At 45.8% G+C, this 22308-nt stretch overlaps 1 protein-coding gene across 6 annotated transcripts in view; it reads left to right on the top strand.

Annotated features, from left to right (window-relative positions):
• Nucleotides 1-22308, top strand: part of TNS1 (tensin 1) — an 805414-nt gene that overhangs the window by 604684 nt on the left and 178422 nt on the right. For all 6 annotated transcript variants that reach the window (XM_082260250.1, XM_082260249.1, XM_082260247.1 and 3 more), the window contains 5 exons: nucleotides 3331-3414; nucleotides 8130-8242; nucleotides 11448-11508; nucleotides 16001-16076; nucleotides 18926-19055. In XM_082260250.1, the coding sequence (XP_082116376.1) occupies nucleotides 3331-3414; nucleotides 8130-8242; nucleotides 11448-11508; nucleotides 16001-16076; nucleotides 18926-19055 (464 nt within the window). The remainder of the gene's footprint in view (nucleotides 1-3330; nucleotides 3415-8129; nucleotides 8243-11447; nucleotides 11509-16000; nucleotides 16077-18925; nucleotides 19056-22308) is intronic.

Here is a 22308-nt window from a genome sequence, read left to right as displayed (position 1 = left end):
TCAATAAAGAGCAACCTTGTTTGTAAAAAAAAGCTTTCCTTGAGGCTCCTATACTTTTATGTTAGAAAATTAATAGCAATAAACTGGATACGTACTACTACGCTTGAATTGATAGCTAGGCAGAAATTAGTTAAAGCGGAGTTCCACCCTGGATTTTTTTTTTTTTTAAATACCCCCGGGACAGTCAGGGCTAGTGCATTCCACAATGGCTAGCCTCTGATCTGTCCCGGGTTGCACTTACCTGTTAGGACAAATACTTACCTTGAAAATGTCTTGTCCAGCGCTGCCATCTCAGATGTGGGCAGCTTGAAGCCAGAAGCCAGCGAGATCCCCTTCAGCGTCTTCTTCCGCCTTCTTCGGTCCCACGATGCCCCGCGGCCCGTCGTCACTTCCTGGCTCTGCAATGATTCCTGGGAGCTGAACGTCATCGCTCCCAGGAATCATTGCGCCTGCACCGGCTCCGCCGTCACTTCCGGTGCGCGCGCGTCATCCCTCCACAGCTTCTGGGCATGCCCAGAAGCTGTTTAGAAGGGGATGACGCGCGCGACCCGGAACTGACGTCGGGGCCGGTGCAGGCGCAATGATTCCTGGGAGCGATGACGTTCAGCTCCCAGGAATCATTGCAGAGCCAGGAAGTGACGAGGGGCCGCAGCCGAGGAAGAAGGAAGTAAGGTAAGTATATTTTCTTCGCTACGAGGTAAGTAAAAAAAAAAAAAAAATATGCGATTATCCATTTCTTTTTCAGGTGACCCGGAGCGAGAAGATGGAGGTAAGTATTAAATTAGGGTGGAACTCCACTTTAACTCTGATCTCACACTTTATGAGATCTCACACTTTATGAGATGACATGAGGCCAGAGGACGCCCAAAGAAATTAGCGGAAAACCCAAAAAAAAACATGGTAATCAGTCATCTTTGGGAAAAGTCTGGGTATTTATGCTTAAAATTTACCCCAGGCAGATATGAGCCCGAGGGTCAGAGGAAGTAGGTTGAATAATGCTGGTCATCAGACTGAGGACATGTAGGGGGAAATCTCTGCACTGAAGATGCTGCAAAAGTTGGTTTGGTTAATTCATATCTGAATGTGTTTATTTTTATCCTATTTTTGGCTTCTTTAAAGGAAGAAAACTATATATTTTAATTGCCCAATATCTTGGTTTATTAATACAGAGTTTACCTTGAAGCAATTTTTGAGGTGACACACATTTTTACAAGACTTCTTTCCACGTTTTCAGAATAGAATTAAAAATACATGTTTATAGCTTAGCCACTAGAGGGCGATCATAATGAGAGAATAATATACACACTGGGTTTATTGAAATTGGTGCACACAGAATCTGGTGCAGCTGTGCATGGTAGTCAGCTTCTAGGTTTTATTGCCAAAACTTAACTGAACAAGTTAGAAGCTGATTGGCTACCATGCACAGGTGCACCAAACTCGCAGTGCTCCAGTTTTACTAAATCTCCCCTACTGTATAATATTTAAAATATTATATTATGCAGGATTACACAGTCAGACTAAGTAAGGTAAAAAGTTAAACCAATGGAAAAAAAAATAAATCTTTATTAAAGAAGCCTTGACAATTAGGTCTTAAAGAGACCCTGTCACCAGTGCTGTATTTTGGCCTAGGCCAACAAGGCCCAGGCCAAGGCGGCACTTTGCAGGGGGGGGCAGCAAAAAAGCCGCCCCCCCCTCCACCTGAGACTCTATTGGCCACTGGTTGCTAGAGCCGCCTCTCTCATTCCCCCCTCTCTCTCACCCCCCTCTCTCTCGCTCTCTCTCTCTCTCTCTCTCTCTCTCTCACCCCTCCCCTCTCACCCCCCTCTCTCTCACCCCCTCTCTCTCTTATCCCCTTCTCCTCTCTCTCATCCCCCCTCTCACTCTCTCTCATCTCCCCTCACCTACCTCCCTCCCTCTCTCTCTCTCTCTCTCTCTCTCTCTCGAAACCCCCCGTGAGATCTCAGGGGTTAATTTGGTCCTTCAATTTTGGAGGGAGCCACATTAAAAAATGAGTGGGGCAAATTTACATTTGTGCATTTAACGTATGTTATGCATGATATTTACCTGTAAAAGCCTCCTTTTGTATAGGCATCCAAAAGTCCTGAGACTGCCGCTGGGTGCCACCATTTTTCCCATGATGTCGTGAAACGCACTCAAACACCCCGTGCAAAAAAAAAAAGTGCACACACAAAAAGTGAGAACACAAAAAAAGTGCACAGGGTTTACACATGGTCCTCCGAAGAGGAAGGACCCTTGCCCTGATCCCCCGGATCGCAAGGCTTCTGGCAGGGACTGGAATACTCACTGGGCCACCTGGCTGAAACAGTCCCTGTTATTTGGTAGGTCTGCCGAAACAGACCAACCCAAGTACTACTAGGTGGGGCTCCTACGAAGGGCGACCCAATGAGAGAGGGAGGACCCAATCAGAAGGCCGCGTACCCCCCTCCCAAGACTTTTAGGGCAGGCCTGAGGACCTACATCCTACTAATCAGGGAGTGAGAAATTGCACAGTGCAGTGACAAAAATGCACATAAAGAGGGAAAGGGAAGTGGATAAGTGGAAGGGGCCATAATGAACTACCGTGGCAGGAATAAAACATTTCTCTGGTCCAAGCCAAAAGGCTCGTCCCTAGAGGTAGGTGAGGAAAAAGTCTGACATGGTGCAGTGACCTTGCTGCCAGTAGACTCAGTGAACCCTATACACAGCGAGTATTATGGCACCCCTGGACTGCCACCCCAGGGGCACATACACCGCAGGCTTCTTCTCACTGCCCTGGCCTTCAGTCAGACAAATGCAGTCTCAACCCATCACCGGGCCTTGGCGCCGAGCGGCCGCGTATTTGCGTGCATTAGCCCAAACAGTGCTGTGCTGAGAGTGCGCGACGTGTGCACACTTGACAGTTACCAGTGCCTGAAGGAAAGCTCCTGATCGCTTCATGCGGTCACATGACTTAAGCCCCGCCCTGCCTCCTGGCATGTAAAACCCCCTAAGAGCACCCGCCAGCTCCAAGGTGTTGAGTAGCCCAGGAGTCTTCAGGGGAGGAGCAGACATTTTCTCAGCTAAGAACATTCTCCTGCATGCATGCTTGAGCTAAGGGCATATTGATTCCAGGAAGTAAATGCTACATGAATCAACTGCCCTTATTCAAGATGGGCACTGCCAGAAATGCTAAGGGTTTTTAAAGTGGTTTCTCAACAAAATAAATCATAGAGACATGGATGGATGGGGGAATTTGCTTTGAATATTAAAAATGAATTCTTTAGTGTTTTTGGTTTTTAGTGCTCCGGTGCAGTGAAGATCTGCTTTAATTTTCTCTTTCATTCTCCACAGTGCAGATCAGGCTCTGGACAGGTTTGCAATGAGGCGCTTCTATGAAGACAAGGTTCTACCGGTCGCACAGCCATCTCAGAAGCGGTCAGTACCTCCCTGGTCATGTTGTGTTATAGAGGGACCAAGCTGTCATCCTATGTCCCGGCTTCTAGGCGTGTAGATCACACTGTTCATGACAGATCTGTTCTATTCGATGCACGTATTTCATAGTGGGATGTTCAGCTCTGAGTTCGTTCCCTGAGGGCAGGGTCGAGTCAAGAGGTGGGCAGAAGGGTCGGCTGCCTTGGGCACTGTAGTATCATGTGAGGGGGGGGGGCACCGCAAGGGGATGGGGTCAGGGGTATTTGTGTTGGGAGGGGATAGTTGGAGGGTGACAGAGGATAAGAATAGGAGGGGAAATTAGGAGGGGGTGCTACGAATGATGATTTGGGGGGATTTATCTAAGGAGGGGGAACATGGGAAGAGAATATGTGCTTGGGAGGGGCGGGGGATTTGGGGGGGGGGGGGGTTCTGCTAGAAGAGGTGATATGGAAGAGGGGGAGGGGAAATTGTGGGGGGGGGGGGTTTCATGGAGGTGGGAATGGGGTAGGGGAATTGTGCTCAGAAGGGAAATTTGAGGGGTAGAGGATCTGTGCTAGAAGGGGTGATTTTGTTTTTTTTTTGGGGGGGGGGGTGTTCTAGGGGGATTTGGTGAGAGAGAGAATTGGATCTTGAAGGGGGGATGGGCAAAGATTTGTGCAAGCAGGGGCAGATTTGTACTGGGAGGAGGATAAATATGCTTAGAGGGTTAGCATGCAAATTAATGCTCAATTTCTTTTTTTTTTTTTTTGGGGGGGGGGGGGGGGGGTTGCTGACACATAATGCTCATGGAGGGGGGGGGGGCAGTTTAGTATGTTTGCCCTGGGCTCCAGATGACCTTGTGCCAGCACTGCCTGAGGGGAATGGTATGGTGACCCCCAGAGTTGTTTTTGAGAAAAGGCAAAATTGTCGGTATGGTATTATAATGTCTGTGTTATGATTCTAGAAATAAAGTTAGGAGCATCTGGTACAAAATAGATTGCTTGAAATGAATAGAAGAATTTTATTCAATAAAATACAGCCAACATGTTTCGGGGAAGAGCCCCCCCTTCTTCAAGTCTTTTTCATAAGATTTGTATTTCATTCCAGAATAGAAATGCTTACATTCAGGCTGAAAACTTAGGGGGTCACTTACTATGCTAACGTGGATACACTGGCACCTCATTTTTCAGCCTCCAAGTAGACATCTCAAAGAATCTCTTCCAGAATTAGGTACAAACCCTATGAATAAGTACTGTAGAAGAAAGAGTCCCTTCCCCCGAAACCTGTTGGCTGTATTCTATTCAGTAAACCTTTCAAATAAATGTTCATGCCATCTGCCCGCTTGTACCAGGCGCTCCTAACATTATTCCTAAAAGTAGATTATCTGTTGAGCAGTCTGTTCACCGATATTGTAGCAGCAGCCTAAATAGACCAGAGTTTCTCAACCAGGGTTCCTCCTGAGGTTGCTAGGGGTTCCTTGAGAAATGGGCAATTTCTGCCTCTCAGATAAGTTTTAACTGACACCATTGATCTTTTTAGCTATCTGTAAGGGGGTAATTCTTCCCAATGACCACAAGTGTAAGGAGCATTCCTCCCACTGACCATCACATTAATGCATCATTAATTGTAGCTATAGTAACTTTTAGCAGGGGTTCCCTGAGACCGAAAATTATTTCAAGGGTTCCTCTGTGTTGAAAAAGTTTAGAAACGCTGACATAGACATATGGCACTTTTCCACTGCAAGTACCGGCTCGGCTCTACTCGGCCCTGCTTGGCCCTGTTTGCTTTTCCACTGCTGGTATCGCATGGTACGGTGTTGGAACGGTTCGGTACGGTACGGTATAGGTTTGCTTTTCCACTAAAGTAGTACTAAAGTTAAGTGGGTGGGATAACAACGGGGTGGGTGGGATTCTCTGACCAATCAGTGGCTAGTAGTGACTGCATGCAAAGGATTGTGGGATATGGTACCAGTTTGGTACCTGTTGGAACCACAATCGAGGTGGTACTGTTTTTTCAGAGCCGTACCGTACCGTTCGGTTCCATGCAGTGGAAAAGCGCCGCTGTACCGTACCGTACCGAACCGTTCCGACACTATACCATGCGGTACCAGCAGTGGAAAAGCACAAAAGCGTGCCGAACCGTTCGGTTCCATGCAGTGGAAAAGCGCCATAATGGTCGGGTAAGGCCAGACCATACCAGACCTGATCGGATGCTCCATGCATCCCTATGGGGCAGCGGATGTCAGCAGTGACATCTCCGCTGACACCCGCTGCTAACTGATCCGATCCTGTCCATGAAATCTAGACAGATTGAAACCCTATTTTCCATCAGTCTGAAGCATTGGATTGGATGAAAATGGACAGGCGGTCCGTTATCATCCGATCTCCCATAGAGGAGAGCGGGGATCTGACAGCTCCGTCTCTGCAAAGTAAGCGAAGATGGACCTGTCATCTGCCTGCTTAGCGGGGATCGGTGGATCAATCCCCGCTGAGCAAAACCGAGTCCGCCGGGCAGAAAGCCTGTGTGAAAGGACCCTTTGTTCCTTTTAACTTTTGGCTCCACTTTTTCTTTTATCTCTTCTTCTTTTTGTTCCGTTTCCTCTGCTTCCTTTTAATGTCATTATATGATAGCATGATGTATTCGGTTTATCTCTGTACGGTAATATTTGTACTTGTTTGAAGATCAATAAACGATGATTACATAAAACCTACAAAGACTTGTATTCCCTTTTAAATCTTGTTCATGTGAGCTATGGGTAATCATGGCCACAAGAGGGCAGTGTTCCATAAGAGGTTTCTTATAATCCTTGTTCTCAGCCAAATTCCCCCACCCCACCTATCATGTTTTGTGGGATAAATTAGTATTTCAAAGTAAAAATTATATATTCAGTGAATTATATGTGGGGACATGAGCTAAGACACACACTGTAGCTCTCTGCAGAATATGACAGACAGGTACACTTTGCTCATAGAATGTTGATTTCTATAAGATGTGTTTTTACAAAGATTGTATTAAAAGTAAGCCCCCCCCCCCCCCCCAAAAAAAAAAAAAAAAATCCCCACAACTGAATACAGCTCTGCATTTGTTATTACATATTTACCTCCTTCCCCCCCAGTGTGGTGTCCCATTAACAGGGTCTTTACGCCCAAGGGAGGTGGGAGGGACCGGCCACTGTGATTGGTTATAACTGTCTTGGAGAGCGCACTCAGCACGGAAAGCTCTGCCACCCATGGACGCATATGTGCAGTGTGTGGGCGTTAAAACCCGCCCTCTTTGTTGCCGCACATACACTATATTACCAAAAGCATTGGCATGCCTACATAAACTTTAATGGAATCCCAGTCTTAGTCCGTAGGGTTCAATATTGAGTTGGCCCACCCTTTGCAGCTATAACAGCTTCAACTCTTCTGGGAAGGCTGTCCACAAGGTTTAGGAGTGTGTCTATGGGAATGTTTGATCATTCTTCCAGAAGCCATTTGTGAGGTCAGGCACTGATGTTGGAGAGAAGGCCTGGCTCGCAGTCTCCACTCTAATTTATCCCAAAGGTGTTCTGTCGGGTTGAGGTCAGGACTCTATGCAGGCCACTCATGTTCCTCCACCCCAAACTCGCTTAAAACTCCATAAAGACATGGATGAGCAAGTTGGGATGGAGGAACTGGACTGGCCTGCACAGAGTCCTGACCCCAACCTGCTGGCCAGTCAACTTCTTCCATCCCAAACTCGCTCATCCATGTCTTTATGGACCTTGCTTTGTAAACTGGTCCACATCTTTAGGCAGGGGGGGGATTATGGTGTGAGGTTTTCTTTCAGGGGTTGGGCTTGGCCCCCTAGTTTTAGTGAAGTAAAATCTTAAGGCGTCAGCATACCAAGACATTTTGGACAATTTCATGCTCCCAACTTTGTGGGAACAGTTTGGGGATGGCCCCTTCCTATTCCAACATGACTGCGCACCAGTGCACAAAGCAAGGTCCATAAAGACATGGATGAGTGAGTTTGGGGTGGAGGAACTTGACTGGCCTGAACCTCAACCTTCTAGAACACCTTTGGATGAATTTGAGCGGAGACTCTGAGCCAGGTCTTCTCTCCAACATCAGTGCCTGACCTCACAAATGCGCTTCTGGAAGAATGGTCAAACATTCCCATAGACACACTCCTAAACCTTGTGGACAGCCTTCCCAGAAGAGTTGAAGCTGTTATAGCTGCAAAGGGTGGGCCAACTCAATATTGAACCCTACAGACTAAGACTGGGATGCCATTAAAGTTCATGGTGTGTAAAGGCAGGCGTCCCAATACTTTTGATAATATAGTGTATGTGTTATTTGGGAGGCAAGAGGTTAAGAAGCAAGCAGTATAAGCACCTGAATGTGACCTGGTGTCAGCCAATTGCAGTTCTCTACAGCAGAGCTCAGACTGGGGAAGGGAGAAGCAGCACAAGGAGCCAATCAGTTGTGCTGCAGTGCAAGGAGCAGATTGGAATAACAAAGAGATAATCCGCTTCTCCTTTCACTGTCCAGTCACAGACTGGGGGAGGGACAAGACCTGTAAATGCTGCTGAACTGCAGCAGAGAGAGAAAAATCAGGTCTGTGCTGTATGGCAGAACTGTGTAAATTTCAGAACTGGATGGACAAATATACAATAGCTATATATGTGTTCGGATTTTACCTGTCAGGCCCTGTAGATTGTCTGTTGGATTTAGCCGCTGTTTATTTTTTGGGTTTTTCTTTCTTGTTCTCCTCAGGTATATACATTATTTCAGCGGCCTGTTGTCGGGGGCCATTAAGATGAATAATAAGCCCTTGTTCCTCCACCACGTCATCATGCATGGCATTCCGAACTTCGAGTCCGAAGGAGGTACCGGTAAGTCATGTCATCCAAGAACAAGAACAAATGCCTCCATCATAACTCTCTCTGTCTCCAACCAAAATGTTTTTGCAGTTTTAGATATAGTAGGGGAAGTTAAAGTGTTACTAAACCCCCAACAGTAAAATCAGTCTGTATATGAAGTAAAGCTTGCTTGTTATACTCACTCACTGTGGAACCTAAGGGGTTAAACCTACGCATTCTCTAAAAAGGCTTTTTGATCCCATTTCTCTGATCCTCCCCTTCTTTCTCTGTCCCCAATCCATCTCCTGATAGTACAGAGCCTTGGGGGCACTCTGCACATGCTCAGTTTGGTGTGTTTTGCTAGAGAGTTTTTTCTTCCTTGGGATGGTGCATGTGATCAGCAGTGGCCAATCAGCAGTGTCCAGACAGAGGGTCGGGGGTCCTTCAGCCTCATAGGACAGTCAGAGGAGAATGAAAACTCCTCATTCATGCTTTAACCAGACACTGGTAGAAGGCACAAGACTGCTATATGCTGATGATGAGAAAAGGTATTTAGCAGTTTATATTTACTGAAACAATTGCATTTCCATGTTCTGTGTACTGTGGGAGAGCAGATATAGTGACTGCAGGCTCCTGGGGAGAGCAGATATAGTGACTGCAGGCTCCTGGGGAGACCAGATATAGTGACTGCAGGCTCCTGGGGAGACCAGATATAGTGACTGCAGGCTCCTGGGGAGAGCAGATATAGTGACTGCAGGCACCTGGGGAGACCAGATACGGTGACTGCAGGCTCCTGGGGAGAGCAGATATAGTGACTGCAGGCTCCTGGGGAGACCAGATATAGTGACTGCAGGCTCCTGGGGAGAGCAGATATAGTGACTGCAGGCACCTGGGGAGACCAGATACGGTGACTGCAGGCTCCTGGGGAGACCTGATATAGTGACTGCAGGCTCCTGGGGAGAGCAGATATAGTGACTGCAGGCTCCTGGGGAGACCTGATATAGTGACTGCAGGCTCCTGGGGAGAGCAGATATAGTGACTGCAGGCTCCTGGGGAGACCAGATATAGTGACTGCAGGCCCCTGGGTAGACCAGATATAGTGACTGCAGGCTCCTGGGGAGAGCATATATAGTGACTGCAGGCTCCTGGGGAGAGCATATATAGTGACTGCAGGCTCCTGGGGAGAGCAGATATAGTGACTGCAGGCTCCTAGGGAGAGCAGATATAGTGACTGCAGGCTCCTGGTGAGAGCAGATATAGTGACTGCAGGCTCCTGGTGAGAGCAGATATAGTGACTGCAGGCTCCCGGGGAAGAGCAGATATAGTGACTGCAGGCTCCTGGGGAGAGCAGATATAGTGACTGCGGGCTCCTGGGGAGACCAGATATAGTGACTGCAGGCTCCTGGGGAGACCAGATATAGTGACTGCGGGCTCCTGGGGAGAGCAGATATAGTGACTGCGGGCTCCTGGGGAGAGCAGATATAGTGACTGCAGGCTCCTGGGGAGAGCAGATATAGTGACTGCAGGCTCCTGGGGAGACCAGATATAGTGACTGCAGGCTCCTGGGGAGAGCAGATATAGTGACTGCAGGCTCCTGGGGAGAGCAGATATAGTGACTGCAGGCTCCTGGGTTTAGTAACATTTTAATAACCTACATAAGGTTTTTTTTCCTTTAAAGTGATACTAAAGTCTTGTTGTTTTTTTTTTTTTTTTTTTAAACCACTTCACTACTGGGCACTTTCTTACAGATGGACACTGATTGGCATTACTGGCAGACACTGGTGGGCATCTCTAATGGGTCTGTACTGATAATCAATGCGCTGTTTATCAGTGCAGACACCCCCTGTCAGGAGACCTGCCTATGGGCTCTCCTCTACCCGCGCCATTTCAGTGCGAATGGAGGAAAGCCAATAAACAGCACTTCCTGGCTACGATGTGATCAGCTGTGATTGTTCACAGCTGATCCCGTGGCAAAGAGCCTATGCCATAGGCTCTCTACCTAGATCAGAGACCCCTGGGGTTATCCTCTCATATGACGTCCAGTCAGGATAATGGAACCCCGCCCGGCCACCATTTTGCTATAGGCCGGAGGGGATGTGGTTGTTAACAAACATGTTATACTTACCGTTTACAGTTGGTTTTGCACAGAGTGGCCCAGATCCTCCTCTTCTCGGGTCCCTCACCGGAACTCCTGACCCCTCCCTCCTGTTGAGTGACCCCACAGCAAGCAGCTTTGCTATGGGGGCACCCGAGCTGAGCCACTGCTCTGTGTGTCCAATCAGACATGAAACTGTGGCTCAGCCCCGCCCTTTCTCTCTCCTCATTGGCTCACTGACTTTGATAGCAGCAGTACCCAATGGCGCCTGCTGCTGCGCCTCAGCCAGGCAGGAGGAAGAGTCCAGGACAGCCGAGTCTCTCGTGCAAAATCGCTGGCCCAAGATGGGGCTCAGGTAAGTATTAGGGGCTGCTGCACACAGAAGGTTTTTTTTATCTTAATGCATAGAAAACTTTAAGATAAAAAAAAAAAAACATTCTGCCTTTACAACCACTTTAACCACTTCCCATTCAGGGGGATTTTGACATTTTTCCACACACATGTTAAAAATCAGCTTTTCGTTTTTTGCTAGAAAATGACTTGGATCCCGTAAATAATATTTTCTGAAAGCCGAGACCCTGGAGAATAAAATGGTGGCTGTTGCATGATATTTGGGCAGCTGTTTATCAAACACCACCTTCCGCTCGCCTGGGATCTCACGTCCCACCGGGAGACCTGAGCGTCCGTTCCGGCACGTCCGCTGGCTGGCTGAAGACCTGAAGAAAGCCGGAATTGGCTTTGATCGGGTCTCGGATATGGTAACCCGGAAGCAACCTCATGACATCGCTTCTGGATTATTGGCATCCTAAAGGCGCCAGCTTTTGAAAATCGAAAGTATTCAAAAACGCAGATCTTGGCGTTTTTAAATGCTTTCAAGTGCAAAGGAGGGATTTGGGGTCTTATAGATCCCAAATCCCTCCATAAATAATACCTGTCACTGCCTGTCACAGGGAGGTTTACATCACTTGTGATAGCAATAAAAGTGATCAAAAAAAAAATTGGAAGCAACAGTGTATGCTTAGTCATCCAAGTGGCTTATGCATTCAGGCTTTGGGCTGAAGAGCTGACAATCTAACATTTGCAGACTATTAATGATTGTTCTGTGATCTCTGACCCGTTTCCTCTGCCATCCCCCAGGTTGCTGTCCATTTCTGAAGATCTACCAAGCTATGCAGCCTGTCTATACGTCCGGAATATAGTAAGATTTTATCCCTTTTCTGTGTGTATGGGGGAAAGGAGGTGGAGGTAAAGGCATGGTTAAAGTAGGAATTGAAGTTGGCCTTTTCATTTTTAACAAGTATACGCGAACATGTCATTTATAAATGATATCAGGTCTGGGATTAAAAGTACCATTTCAGTCGTTGCAGATGACACCAAGTTTTGCAGTGGAATAACTTCCTTACAGGATGTCTCCAATTTACAATCTGACCTTAATGCACTGTTTCATTGGGCAACTATGTGGCAAATGAGGTTTAATGTTGATAAATGTAAAGTTATGCACTTGGGGGCTAAGAATATGCATGCATCATACATACTAGGGGGAGTAGATATGGGGGAATCCATAGCGGAGAAGGATCTGGGTGTTTTGGTAGATCCTAAGCTTAATAATAGCATGCAATGCCAAGCTGCTGTTTCCAAAGCAAGCAAAGTCCTTTCTTGTATTAACAGAGGCATGGACTCCAGAGAGATAGCCTTTTGCTCCTGTACAAATCATTAGTAGGACCTCATCTGGAATATGCAGTTCAGTTTTGGGCACCAGTTCTTAAAAAGGATATCGGGGAACTGGAGAAAGTGCAGAGAAGGGCAACCAAACTGATAAGAGGCATGGAGGAGCTCATGTATAAATACATAAGGGGTCCATATAGAGAACTTGGTGTTGAGTTGTTCACTTTAAGGTCAACACAGAAGACAAGGGGGCATTCTTTACGTCTAGAGGAAAACAGATTTAGTCTCCAAATACGGAAAGGTTTCTTCACCGTAAGAGCTGTGAAAATGTGGAATAGACTCCCTCCAGACGTGGTTCTGGCCAGCTCAGTAGATTGCTTTAAAAAAGGCCTGGATTCTTTCCTAGGTGTACATAATATAAATGGGTACTAAAATTTTTATTAGGTAAAGTTGATCCAGGGAATATCCGATTGCCTCTCGGGGGATCAGGAAGGAATTTTTTTCCCCTGCTGTAGCAAATTGGATCATGCTTTGCTGGGGCTTATTTTCGCCTTCCTCTGGATCAACAGCGGGTATAGGATTGTGTATATGGGATTGTATGGTAGGGTTGTGAATACTAGTTAATTTATTTATTTTTATGGTTTAACTGGATGGACTTGTGTCTTTTTTCAACCTAACTATGTAACTATAAGGGGGAGATTTACTAAAACTGGAGAGTGCAAAATCTGGTGCAGCTCTGCATAGAAACCAATCAGCTTCCAGATTTTATAGCCAAAGCTTCACTGAACAAACTGAAGCTAGAAGCTGATTGGTTACCATGCACAGCTGCACCAGATCCTAAGTACTCCAGTTTTAGTAAGTCGTGGTTCCCAATAACGGAATTTTAAATATTTTAGCAAACTGTTCACATCTATGTATTTGAAACTATTTTTAGCTGGGGGTAAAGTTTTTTTTTTTTTTTTTTATTAGCAAGAAAGTGCTGACACGTTTTGTTGGCGCTAGGGGGCAGTATATAAAACACACTCATACCTTATAATTTGTACAAGTGTTCTGCTTATATCCTGTATGGTGGGGTCCTATTCTCTTTTAGTCAGGTGTAGCGTTCAAAATCAAGTTTATGATTTCATCATGTCCAATTGTCTCTGACTGTATTTTCCTCAATCCCAAACCAAACTGTCCCCCTTTAATATTTATTTTGCAATGTTATATTTTTAGCTTCAGAACTTTATTTTGTTTCATAGCATTCAATCCCCTTGCTGGTTCCCACATATTTGGTTTGTTTGCAGCATTTGTACATTCTTTCCCACGCCCCCCCCCCCCCCTTATCACTTCCTGCTGCTTTCCACTCCCTTTGCGTCCCCTGCGACCTCCAGCTTAGGAGGTGCCCTAAGAAACCACATCTAGTATCCCATCCGCCATCTTTCCTTAGCCTTGAAATTTTCCACAACCAGTCATTGGGTTTTTCTGTGTTGCTGCACGCTGTAGAATATTCGAGGCAGATAAAAAAAAAAAAACTTTTTTTTTTTTTTTTTTTACCACTTCTGGACAGGAAGGATTTGCCCCCTTAATGACCAAGCCATATTTTGTGATTCGGCACTGCGTTAACGGACAATTGCGCAGACGTGCGACGATGTACCCAAATAAAAATTATGTCCTTTTTTTCCCCCACAAATAGAGCTTCCTTTTGGTGGTATTTGATTACCTGTGCGATTTTTTTTTTTTTTTTTTGCGCTATACACAAAAAAAGAGCAACAATTCTAAAAAAAAATATATATATATATATATATATATATATATATTTATATATATATATATATATATATATATATTTTCACATTCTGCTATATAACATTCCCCCCAAAAAAATTAAAAATCTAAATTTTTTAACATTCTAGGCTAATTTGTTTTCTGCTACATATTTTTGGTAAAAAAATCGCAATAAGCGTATTTTGATTGGTTTGCGCAAAAGTTGTTGCGTCTCCTAACTACGGAAAAGATTTATGTAATTTTTATTTATTTATTTTTTTTACTAGTAATGACGGCTATCTGCGATTTTTTTTTTTGCGGGACTGCAACATTGCGGCGGACAGATCTGACTCCTAACTGACATTTTTGGGGGAACCAGTGACATTATTACAGTAATCAGTGCTAAAAATATGCACTGTTACTGTAATAATGACACTGGCAGGGAAGGGGTTAACATTGTGGGTGATCAAGGGGTTAAATGTGAGCCTAGGGGAGTAATTCTAACTGTGGGAGGGGTTGGCTTATGAAATGACGATAGAGACCTGTGTTCCTATATAGAAGGATCACAGGGGCTCTGTGATCTTTCCAGTGTAAACACAGCTGACCGTTCTTCTCTCTCAGCGGGGAATGATCGTGGATGTCAGGCAGCAATCGGAGCTGCCTGCCCACTGCATCGGCTTCCCTGCTGACGAGCGGGGGCGGTAGCGCTCGCCCCGTAGCCTCCTGCGCGCGACCGATGTATAGTTACGGCGGTTCACGCAGGAGCGGCTGCCTGCCGCAGTATAACTGCAGCGGGCGGTCGTAAATAGGTTAATATACGCATGCCCAAACTCTGTATCCTTCCCAGCAAATTAGCATGGACATTGTATGAAATAAGTATACTAAACAGCTGGAGTCTTCTAACTGCTCCTTCCTTCTCAGAGTCCTCCAGAGCTTCAAGTTCTGCTCCTTTGTTTTGTCTTTCCCTTTCCTCCTACTTCCTGTAGCATCAGTTCCTGTCCTGAGCACATGAACCAGTCCAACAAGTTCATTAGCTTATAAATAGGGGAGGACAATAAAAATGTAAAAAAAACAGCGCTATACCAAAATTAATAATAAAAATGTAGCAAAATAATGCAGCGCCAAAGGAGATGAATAATTCAGTGAAATACCAATATATGAACAAATATCATAAAATAAAGATTATGCACAGTGAAAAATATAGTGCAAGTGCTACTAAACAAAAAATAGGCAATAAGCAATAATGTGACAGTAATAAATTAATCACTATCAGAAAGTGTCACAGTGAATTTAAATTAAAGTGCAGGTGCTAATGAACAAAAAACAAATGTGACAGTGGTTCAGTGATCATAAAAATCCCCAAATATACCAAATACTCAAATAAATATATTAGAATAAATAATGTGCCAAGTACATAACAAAATATCTTCAGTGCTGTGCAAAATTGCAATACAAGTGCTGGTGCTCCAATACCATACGGGTAATTCCGTGTGCTGGTAATGATAATACTAGCAGCTCACCTGAGCCAGATACGCTGTGTGCTCTTTAAGTGCTAAGGATAATGGATTCGTCACCTCCTCCTTCTCCTCTCACAGGGTGGGAATGTCTCCTAACAGGTGATGGTATACAGGGCAGCCAGACCCGCTCTGTACTCTATCAAGGAAATGGGGTACTGGGAACGTCACCTCCTCCTTCTAAGATAACAGTAAAGAACTCACAATCCCTGCTGACGAAGTCGATTGGACGATGTAACGCATACGGGGGAGGAACCTGGTCTCACACGCCTGTCATGCCCGCACTAGCGGAGTGCCCTGGATTGTGAGTTCTTTACTGTTATCTTTAATACATTTTTAAATGGAGAGCACTAGGAGATTGTGTCTTTATTCCTATACATGGTACCCCTTACCCTGAGGGAGGAGGAGGAGGTGACATTCCCAGTACCCCATTTCCTTGATAGAGTACAGAGCGGTCAGGAAGTTTACTCTGCCCATCTGGATCAAAGTGTTCCTTTTCCAGCCATAGAATGTTATATGTAAGCTATTTTATTATTTGAGTACAGACATTCTTTTTTTTTTTACAATACAAAGTGCAGGTCAGTGACCAGACCTGGATCTGGAGTTCTATGTAGCTCTGTTTACCCCTATTGGCACTACATGTCCATTAATGTATGCCTAAGAATAGGTGTGCATTTGTCATTTTGCACAGTAAAGTAGGGACTGACCAGATAGGGATCATATTGGATTTAGTTACATTGTAACAGAATTATTTCTGTCCTCTAGCAACGTGCAGGGAGACAGCCAGACCAGCATCTGCATCACCATAGAACCGGGGCTGCTACTGAAGGGAGACATCCTGGTAAGATAATCTCTGTTCTTTATCTTCACATTTTGATACAATTCAATAGTTAGCAAATTTGTTATAGATCTTGAAAAACAAGGGGTGTAGAGATGAGTGAACTTTGCAAACGTGCAGTCAGTTGCAGTTGGGCCAAACTGGAATTGGAAATCCCATTGAAATCAAAGGAAATCCTAACAAGTCTACAAAAAGGTGTACATACAAAGCAGCAAGTGCTACACAATTGTGCGTAATGGTTTCAGAAGCTCCTGCCAGCCTGATTAGGTGAAGGGCCAAAGAAAAAAACTGAACCACCTTTAAAAATTCTACCAGAAATACTAAGATATGGGTAGGTCCTGGTAGCACTAATATTAAGATTTGGGTGGACTACAAAGATATGGTGGGGCCTGGTAGCATTAACCCAAAGATATGTGTTGAATACTAAGATATGTTGGGTCCTGGTAGCACTAATGCTAATGTTATGGCTCGAATACTAAGATATGGTGGGTCCTGGTAGCATTAACACAAAAATATGGATGGATTACTAAGATTTGTTGGGTCCTGGTAGCACTAATGCCAAGGTATGGATGGACTACAAAGATATGGTGGGTCCCGGTAGCACTAATGCTAAGGTATGCACAGAATACTAAAATATGGTAAATACTGGTAGTGCTAACACAAAGATATGGGTGGAATACAAAGATATGGTGGGTCCTGGTAGCACTAACACAAAGATTTGAGTCTAATTCTAAGATATGTTGGGTCATAGTAGCACTAACAGGAAGCTATGCTTCAAATTCTAAGATATGTTGGGTCCTGGTAGCAGTAGTGCAAAGGTATTAATCGAGTACTAAGATATGGTGGGTCCTGATAGCACTAATGCTAAGGTATGGGTCGAATACTAAGATATGGTGTGTCCTAGTTGCACTTAGACAAAAATATGGATGGATTACTAAGATATGTTAGGTCCTGGTGGCACAAATGCTAAGGTATGGGTGGAAAACTAAGATATGGTGGGTCCTGGTAGCAGTAACACAAAGATATTGGTGGAGTACTAAGATATTTTGGATCCTGGTAGCACTAGTGCTAAGACATGGGTGGACTACAAAGATATGGTGGTTCCTGGTAACACTACCATGAAGATATGGGTCGAATACTAGGATATAGTGAGTCCTGGAAGCACTATGTGGTAGCACTAAAGTCAGCCATAGACGGTTTGAACCATGTATGGACAGGCCGAATTTACCAATGTTTATCGGTCAATCAGTTTGGGTACCACCAGCCTGCTGGATTTTACATGCGATTGTGGCTGTTATAGCTGTTATAGCCTCTACCAATAATCGCGGTCTTCTCCCAGTGGGGACTACTCTCCCTTCCACCCCCCGCCAGGAGAACACAATGGCTCGACAGGAGAGATTCCCCTGTCAACACGGTCTGTGTTGATGGGGGAATCAAGCAAATTTCTTTCCTGCTACCTGTGGTTGCAGGAAAGAAATTTTCACCCTCTATGGCTGGCCTAATACTACGTTTTAGGGGGAATACTAAGATATGGGTGTGTCCTTATAGCACTGGCAGGCAGCAAACAGTAGAAGCAGATACTGTATATGGCAGAAACCAATGGAGCAGCCATTGGTCCCTTTCTCCTAGAAGCCCTCTGGATACCTGAACCACCAAACATAGCCATAAAGATTTGCTTTGAATCTAAAATCCTGAAATTCCGGATTAGCTCTAGTTTCCAGAAACCAGTGAAATTCTCTTCCTTTTGTTTTTCTGGTGTGTTATGTGAGCATGAAAGGTAGACTCTACATTGTTGCTATGAGGGAGTGTTCTTCACACACTCTCTATCCTCAGTCCCCGAGTATCTGAAGTAGGGATAGACCGATTATCGGCAAGGCTGATATTGCTGATATTTTTGTGACGTCATTCTGCCTTCTTAGGCCACCTCCCGCGCCTTGGACAGCCTCGTCTGGAGTCGGGACTAGTCTTGCGGGAGTGTATCACAGCCATACACCCACAGCCCGGTGCCAGCCAGCCCACAGCCTGATGTCAGCCAGCCACCCACCCACATCCACAGGCCCTGTACCAGCCAGCCACAGGCACTGTACCAGCGAGCCAGTCAGCCACCCACAGCCCCTGTGCCAGCCAGCCACCCACCTCAGGGTGCCAGACAGCCAGCCACCCACCTCAGGGTGCCAGACAGCCAGCCACCCACAGGCCCTGTACCAGCCAGCTGCACACAGGCCCTGTACCAGCCAGCTGCCCACAGGCCCTGTACCAGCCAGCTGCCCACAGGCCCTGTACCAGCCAGCTGCCCATAGGCCCTGTACAAGCCAGCCACCCACAGCCCCTGTGCCAGCCACCCACATACCCACCTACCACATGGTGCCAGCCAGCAAGCCACCCACCACAGGGTGCTCGCCAGCTAGCCAGCCACCCACCACAGGGTGGCAGATGGCCAGCCACCTACCACAAGGTGCCAGACAGCCAGCCATCCACCACAGGAGCCAGTCACCCACCACAGGGTGCCAGCCAGCCACCCACCACAGGGTGCCAGCCAGCCACCCACCACAGGGTGCCAGCAAGCCAGCCATTAAGCATTAAACAAAAATTAACATGTTCAGTACCAGATTTGTGTCAAAAATGGTCTTTATTTTTCAAAACTTTAAATGTACAAAATATCCGCCCATATCGGCCAATATCAATACGTTGGGGCCAAAATATCTGTATCGGTATCGGCTTTGAAAAAACATATCGGTCTATCCCTAATCTGAAGACTTTTTTTTTTTTTTTTTTCTTTATACAGGGTACTCTCAGAATGTATTGAACATCTTTAGCCAAGCTTTAATGTGTACCTATTCTTGTTTCTACAGTTGAAGTGTTACCACAAGGAGTTCAGCAGCCCGAACCGAGAGGTCATATTCCGGGTGCAGTTTCACACATGTGCCATCCATGATCTTGGGATTGTGTTTGGAAAAGAAGATTTGGATGAAGCCTTTAAAGGTAGAGTCTTTTTTATCGGTTAAGGTTTTGGCTTTGGAACTTTCAGAAACCTTCTTTGTACAAGTCTGCGTAAGACAAAGTACATGTTGGTAGACCACTAGACTCAAGTAGACAACATCAAGCTTAGAATCCAACTCTTAGATGGAGCTCTCTGTCAACTTGGGTATTCATGTGGGTCTCTGGAGTAGTCTGGAGCAGTGTTTCTGGGGCACACTAACAGGCCAGGTTTGCAAGAAAACTGAAATACATCTCAGGTGATATAATTTGCTGCTCAGAGATTGCAATATTCTAGTCTGCATCTCCCCAAGGTAATTCCTTAAAATCTGGCCTGTTAGTTTGCCCTGAGGACCTTAGTTGAGAAACACTGGTCTGGAGAACATACAAAGGATGGGAGCACCACACATCTAGAGTGAGTCCAGTAAAGTTTTATTTTTCATGAGAAAAGGTCAGAAGAAAAATCAAACACGTTTTTGGAGATCAAAACTCCCTTCATCAGGGCATGAGAGATAACCGATAACACAAAAGCAAATGCCACTCAGCATAGTATACTTTGACATAAACAAAGGGAGTTAAAATACCCAAAACTCAATCTGCTGCTTTTTTTCCAAGGATCTTTTGGCCTGCCCTTTTGTGTAACAGGTTTTTTCTCTTCTCCACCAGCTACAGCAGTAGGCAGTCCTGGCTCTTGACACATGTTGATGTCTGAGCAGCTCATCACAGTGGCTAAGTGCCGGTTCACACTACGTTGCTCTGACTTAGGGGGTGACCTATGAAGTCGCGTGCAGCGCGACTTTGGCACGACTTGCACGGACTTCATAAAATGATTGTCAATGTAAGTCGCCTCCAGGTCGCCCGAAGTAGTACAGGACCCTTTTTCTAAGTCGGAGCGACTTGTGTCGCTCCTATTAGAACCAGTCCTGTACTACTCAATGACATAGACGGTGCACGACTTGCCAGGCTGACCAAGTCGCCTGACAAGTCGTATTAGTGTGAAGCGGCACTCAGTGGTTAGCATTTTTGCCTAGCAGCACTAGGGTTGTCAGTTTGAATCCCAACCACAGCAGTACCTGACTGGAGTTTGCATGTTCTCCCTGTGCCTGTGTGGGTTTCCTCGTGGTACTCCCACATTTCAAAGATATGCTGGTAGGTTAATTGGCTCCTGTCTAAATTGGCCCTAGCATGTTTATGTATGAATGTTAGATAGAACCTTAGATTGTTAGCTCCCTGAGGACAGGGACTGATGTGAATATAGGATATATATGTAAAGCACTGCATCAATCAATGGAGCTATACAAGTGCCTGAAATATATAAAAATAAATGGATACAATGAGCCCATGCTGCTGTGATAATTCTGCCCCATGCAGGATGGCCTAATCTCAGAGGTAGTTGATCAAATGACTGGATTATTTTGTATTCCCCTCAGTCATACAGCTCATGTGACTATTATCTTGCAGTGTTGGGGTGGCATTTGGGGAAATCTTGGCTAGAAGGAAGGGGCTTGAGGGAGCAACCAGCACAAAGCCAACTGTATCAAATTTGGTCTAAACCATGGGTGTCCAACCTTTTGGCTTCTCTGGGCCACATTGAGTGTAGAGAAATTTTCTCGGGCGGCATATAAAATATATACCATAGTTAAGGTATATAAGTAATAAAACGCCGCCGCGCCCTTCCTGCGCCGTATCAGGAATACTGGAATCAGTATACAGAGGATTACTTCTTCTGAGAGATATTAAAGGAACACTCTTAACCACCATGACCACTTCTGTGATTTGAAGTGGTCATGGTGGTAGGAGTCAGAAACACTGCACATGCTGGGATATTTACAGTTATGTGCTGGGGGCTAGTTGCACCTCTAGCACATGTGACTTAGGCAGCCATAAAAGTTCATGTCCTTACTCATACATGTATGAACAAGGACATGACATATTATGACAAAACACAACTAGTTATTAAAATACATATTGCAACAATTTACACACGCTAATGAACATACCTTTCTACTTATTTTGCAGACTGCTGGTGCGGTTACTGCTGGTGGGTAATGCTGGTCATGTGGGTACTGCTGGAGGATGCAGTGGCTGCAGTAGAGAGCAGAGCCGCTGCTTCCTGTATGGCTCCTGTCACAGGCGGAGTGCATTTCATATCATACAGGAAGCAGCGGCTCTGTCACTGACTGCAGACATCCTAAGTCTCCCGCGGCAGCTAGAAGATCGCACGGCACTTGCAGCCTAGTGCGTGCCCATCCAATGCAGCCTAAGCAGTGCCCATCCAATGCAGCTTCACCAGTGTGTGCCCATCCAATGCAGCCTCACCAGTGCATGCCCATCCAATGCAGCCTCACCAGTGCATGCCCATCCAATGTAGCCTCACCAGTGCATGCCTATCCAATGCAGCCTCACCAGTGAGTGCCCATCCAATGCAGTCTGCAATGAAGAGAAAGGAGAGCAGCTGGATTACACAGAGCCACTGGATTTCACAGAGCTGGGATCAGTCCTGCCTCCTGGACTGGCTCCTGTAATAGACGTAACCAATGTGCTGTCTATTGTAGGAGCCAGTCCAGGAGGTGGGGCATGGTATGACCGAGGCTGCCGGGTAAGCAGGAGATCCCCGCTCTGTTTGTAAACTGGCGGGTTAGTTGGAAGTCGCTGTGGCCGTGCTCCTGACTCGACTTCCTTCCTCCCCAGCAAAAAAAAAAAAATCGTCAGTGGGCAGTGGGCCGCATTGCCTGTGGTTCCGGGCCGCAGGTTGGACATGCCTGGTCTAAACACTAGAGACTTTGGTGATTTTGGCATGCCAGAGCACAAAGCAAAAATCACTCGGCACCATAAACTGCGGGCCATACTAAGGGAGCCATAATACCCACAACTCAGCCTGTTGCCTTTTTCCAAGGATCTTTTGGTCTGTCCAATGACATAACAAGTCCTTTCTCTTCTTGGCTGCAGAAGTGGTTTCTGGACCTAAGGGTGCTCAAGTATTAGTGCCAATCAGTGTAGTAGTACAGTCAGTTCATGCTGCTCTCCTGATCCTGCCCCAGGCAGCAGGTCCATAGTATCATAGACTCAGAGAAAGTGGGTAGAATGACTGTCATTCATCCTGAACGACTGGAGGCATCTCGTATTTCTGAGGCCCTTCAGTCATGTGATTCAGATGACTATCATCTTGCAGTGTCAGGGTAGCATTTGGGCCAGTAGGGGGGAGCTGGAGGGAGAAACCAGCACAAAGCCAACTGCATCAAGTTTGAACTAAACATTA

The sequence above is a fragment of the Pelophylax lessonae genome, assembly GCF_965119305.1.
Source record: "Pelophylax lessonae genome assembly, chromosome: 6".
NCBI lineage: Eukaryota > Metazoa > Chordata > Amphibia > Anura > Ranidae > Pelophylax > Pelophylax lessonae.
Note: the sequence above shows the minus strand (reverse complement) of the source record. Positions and strands in the feature narration are given on the sequence as shown.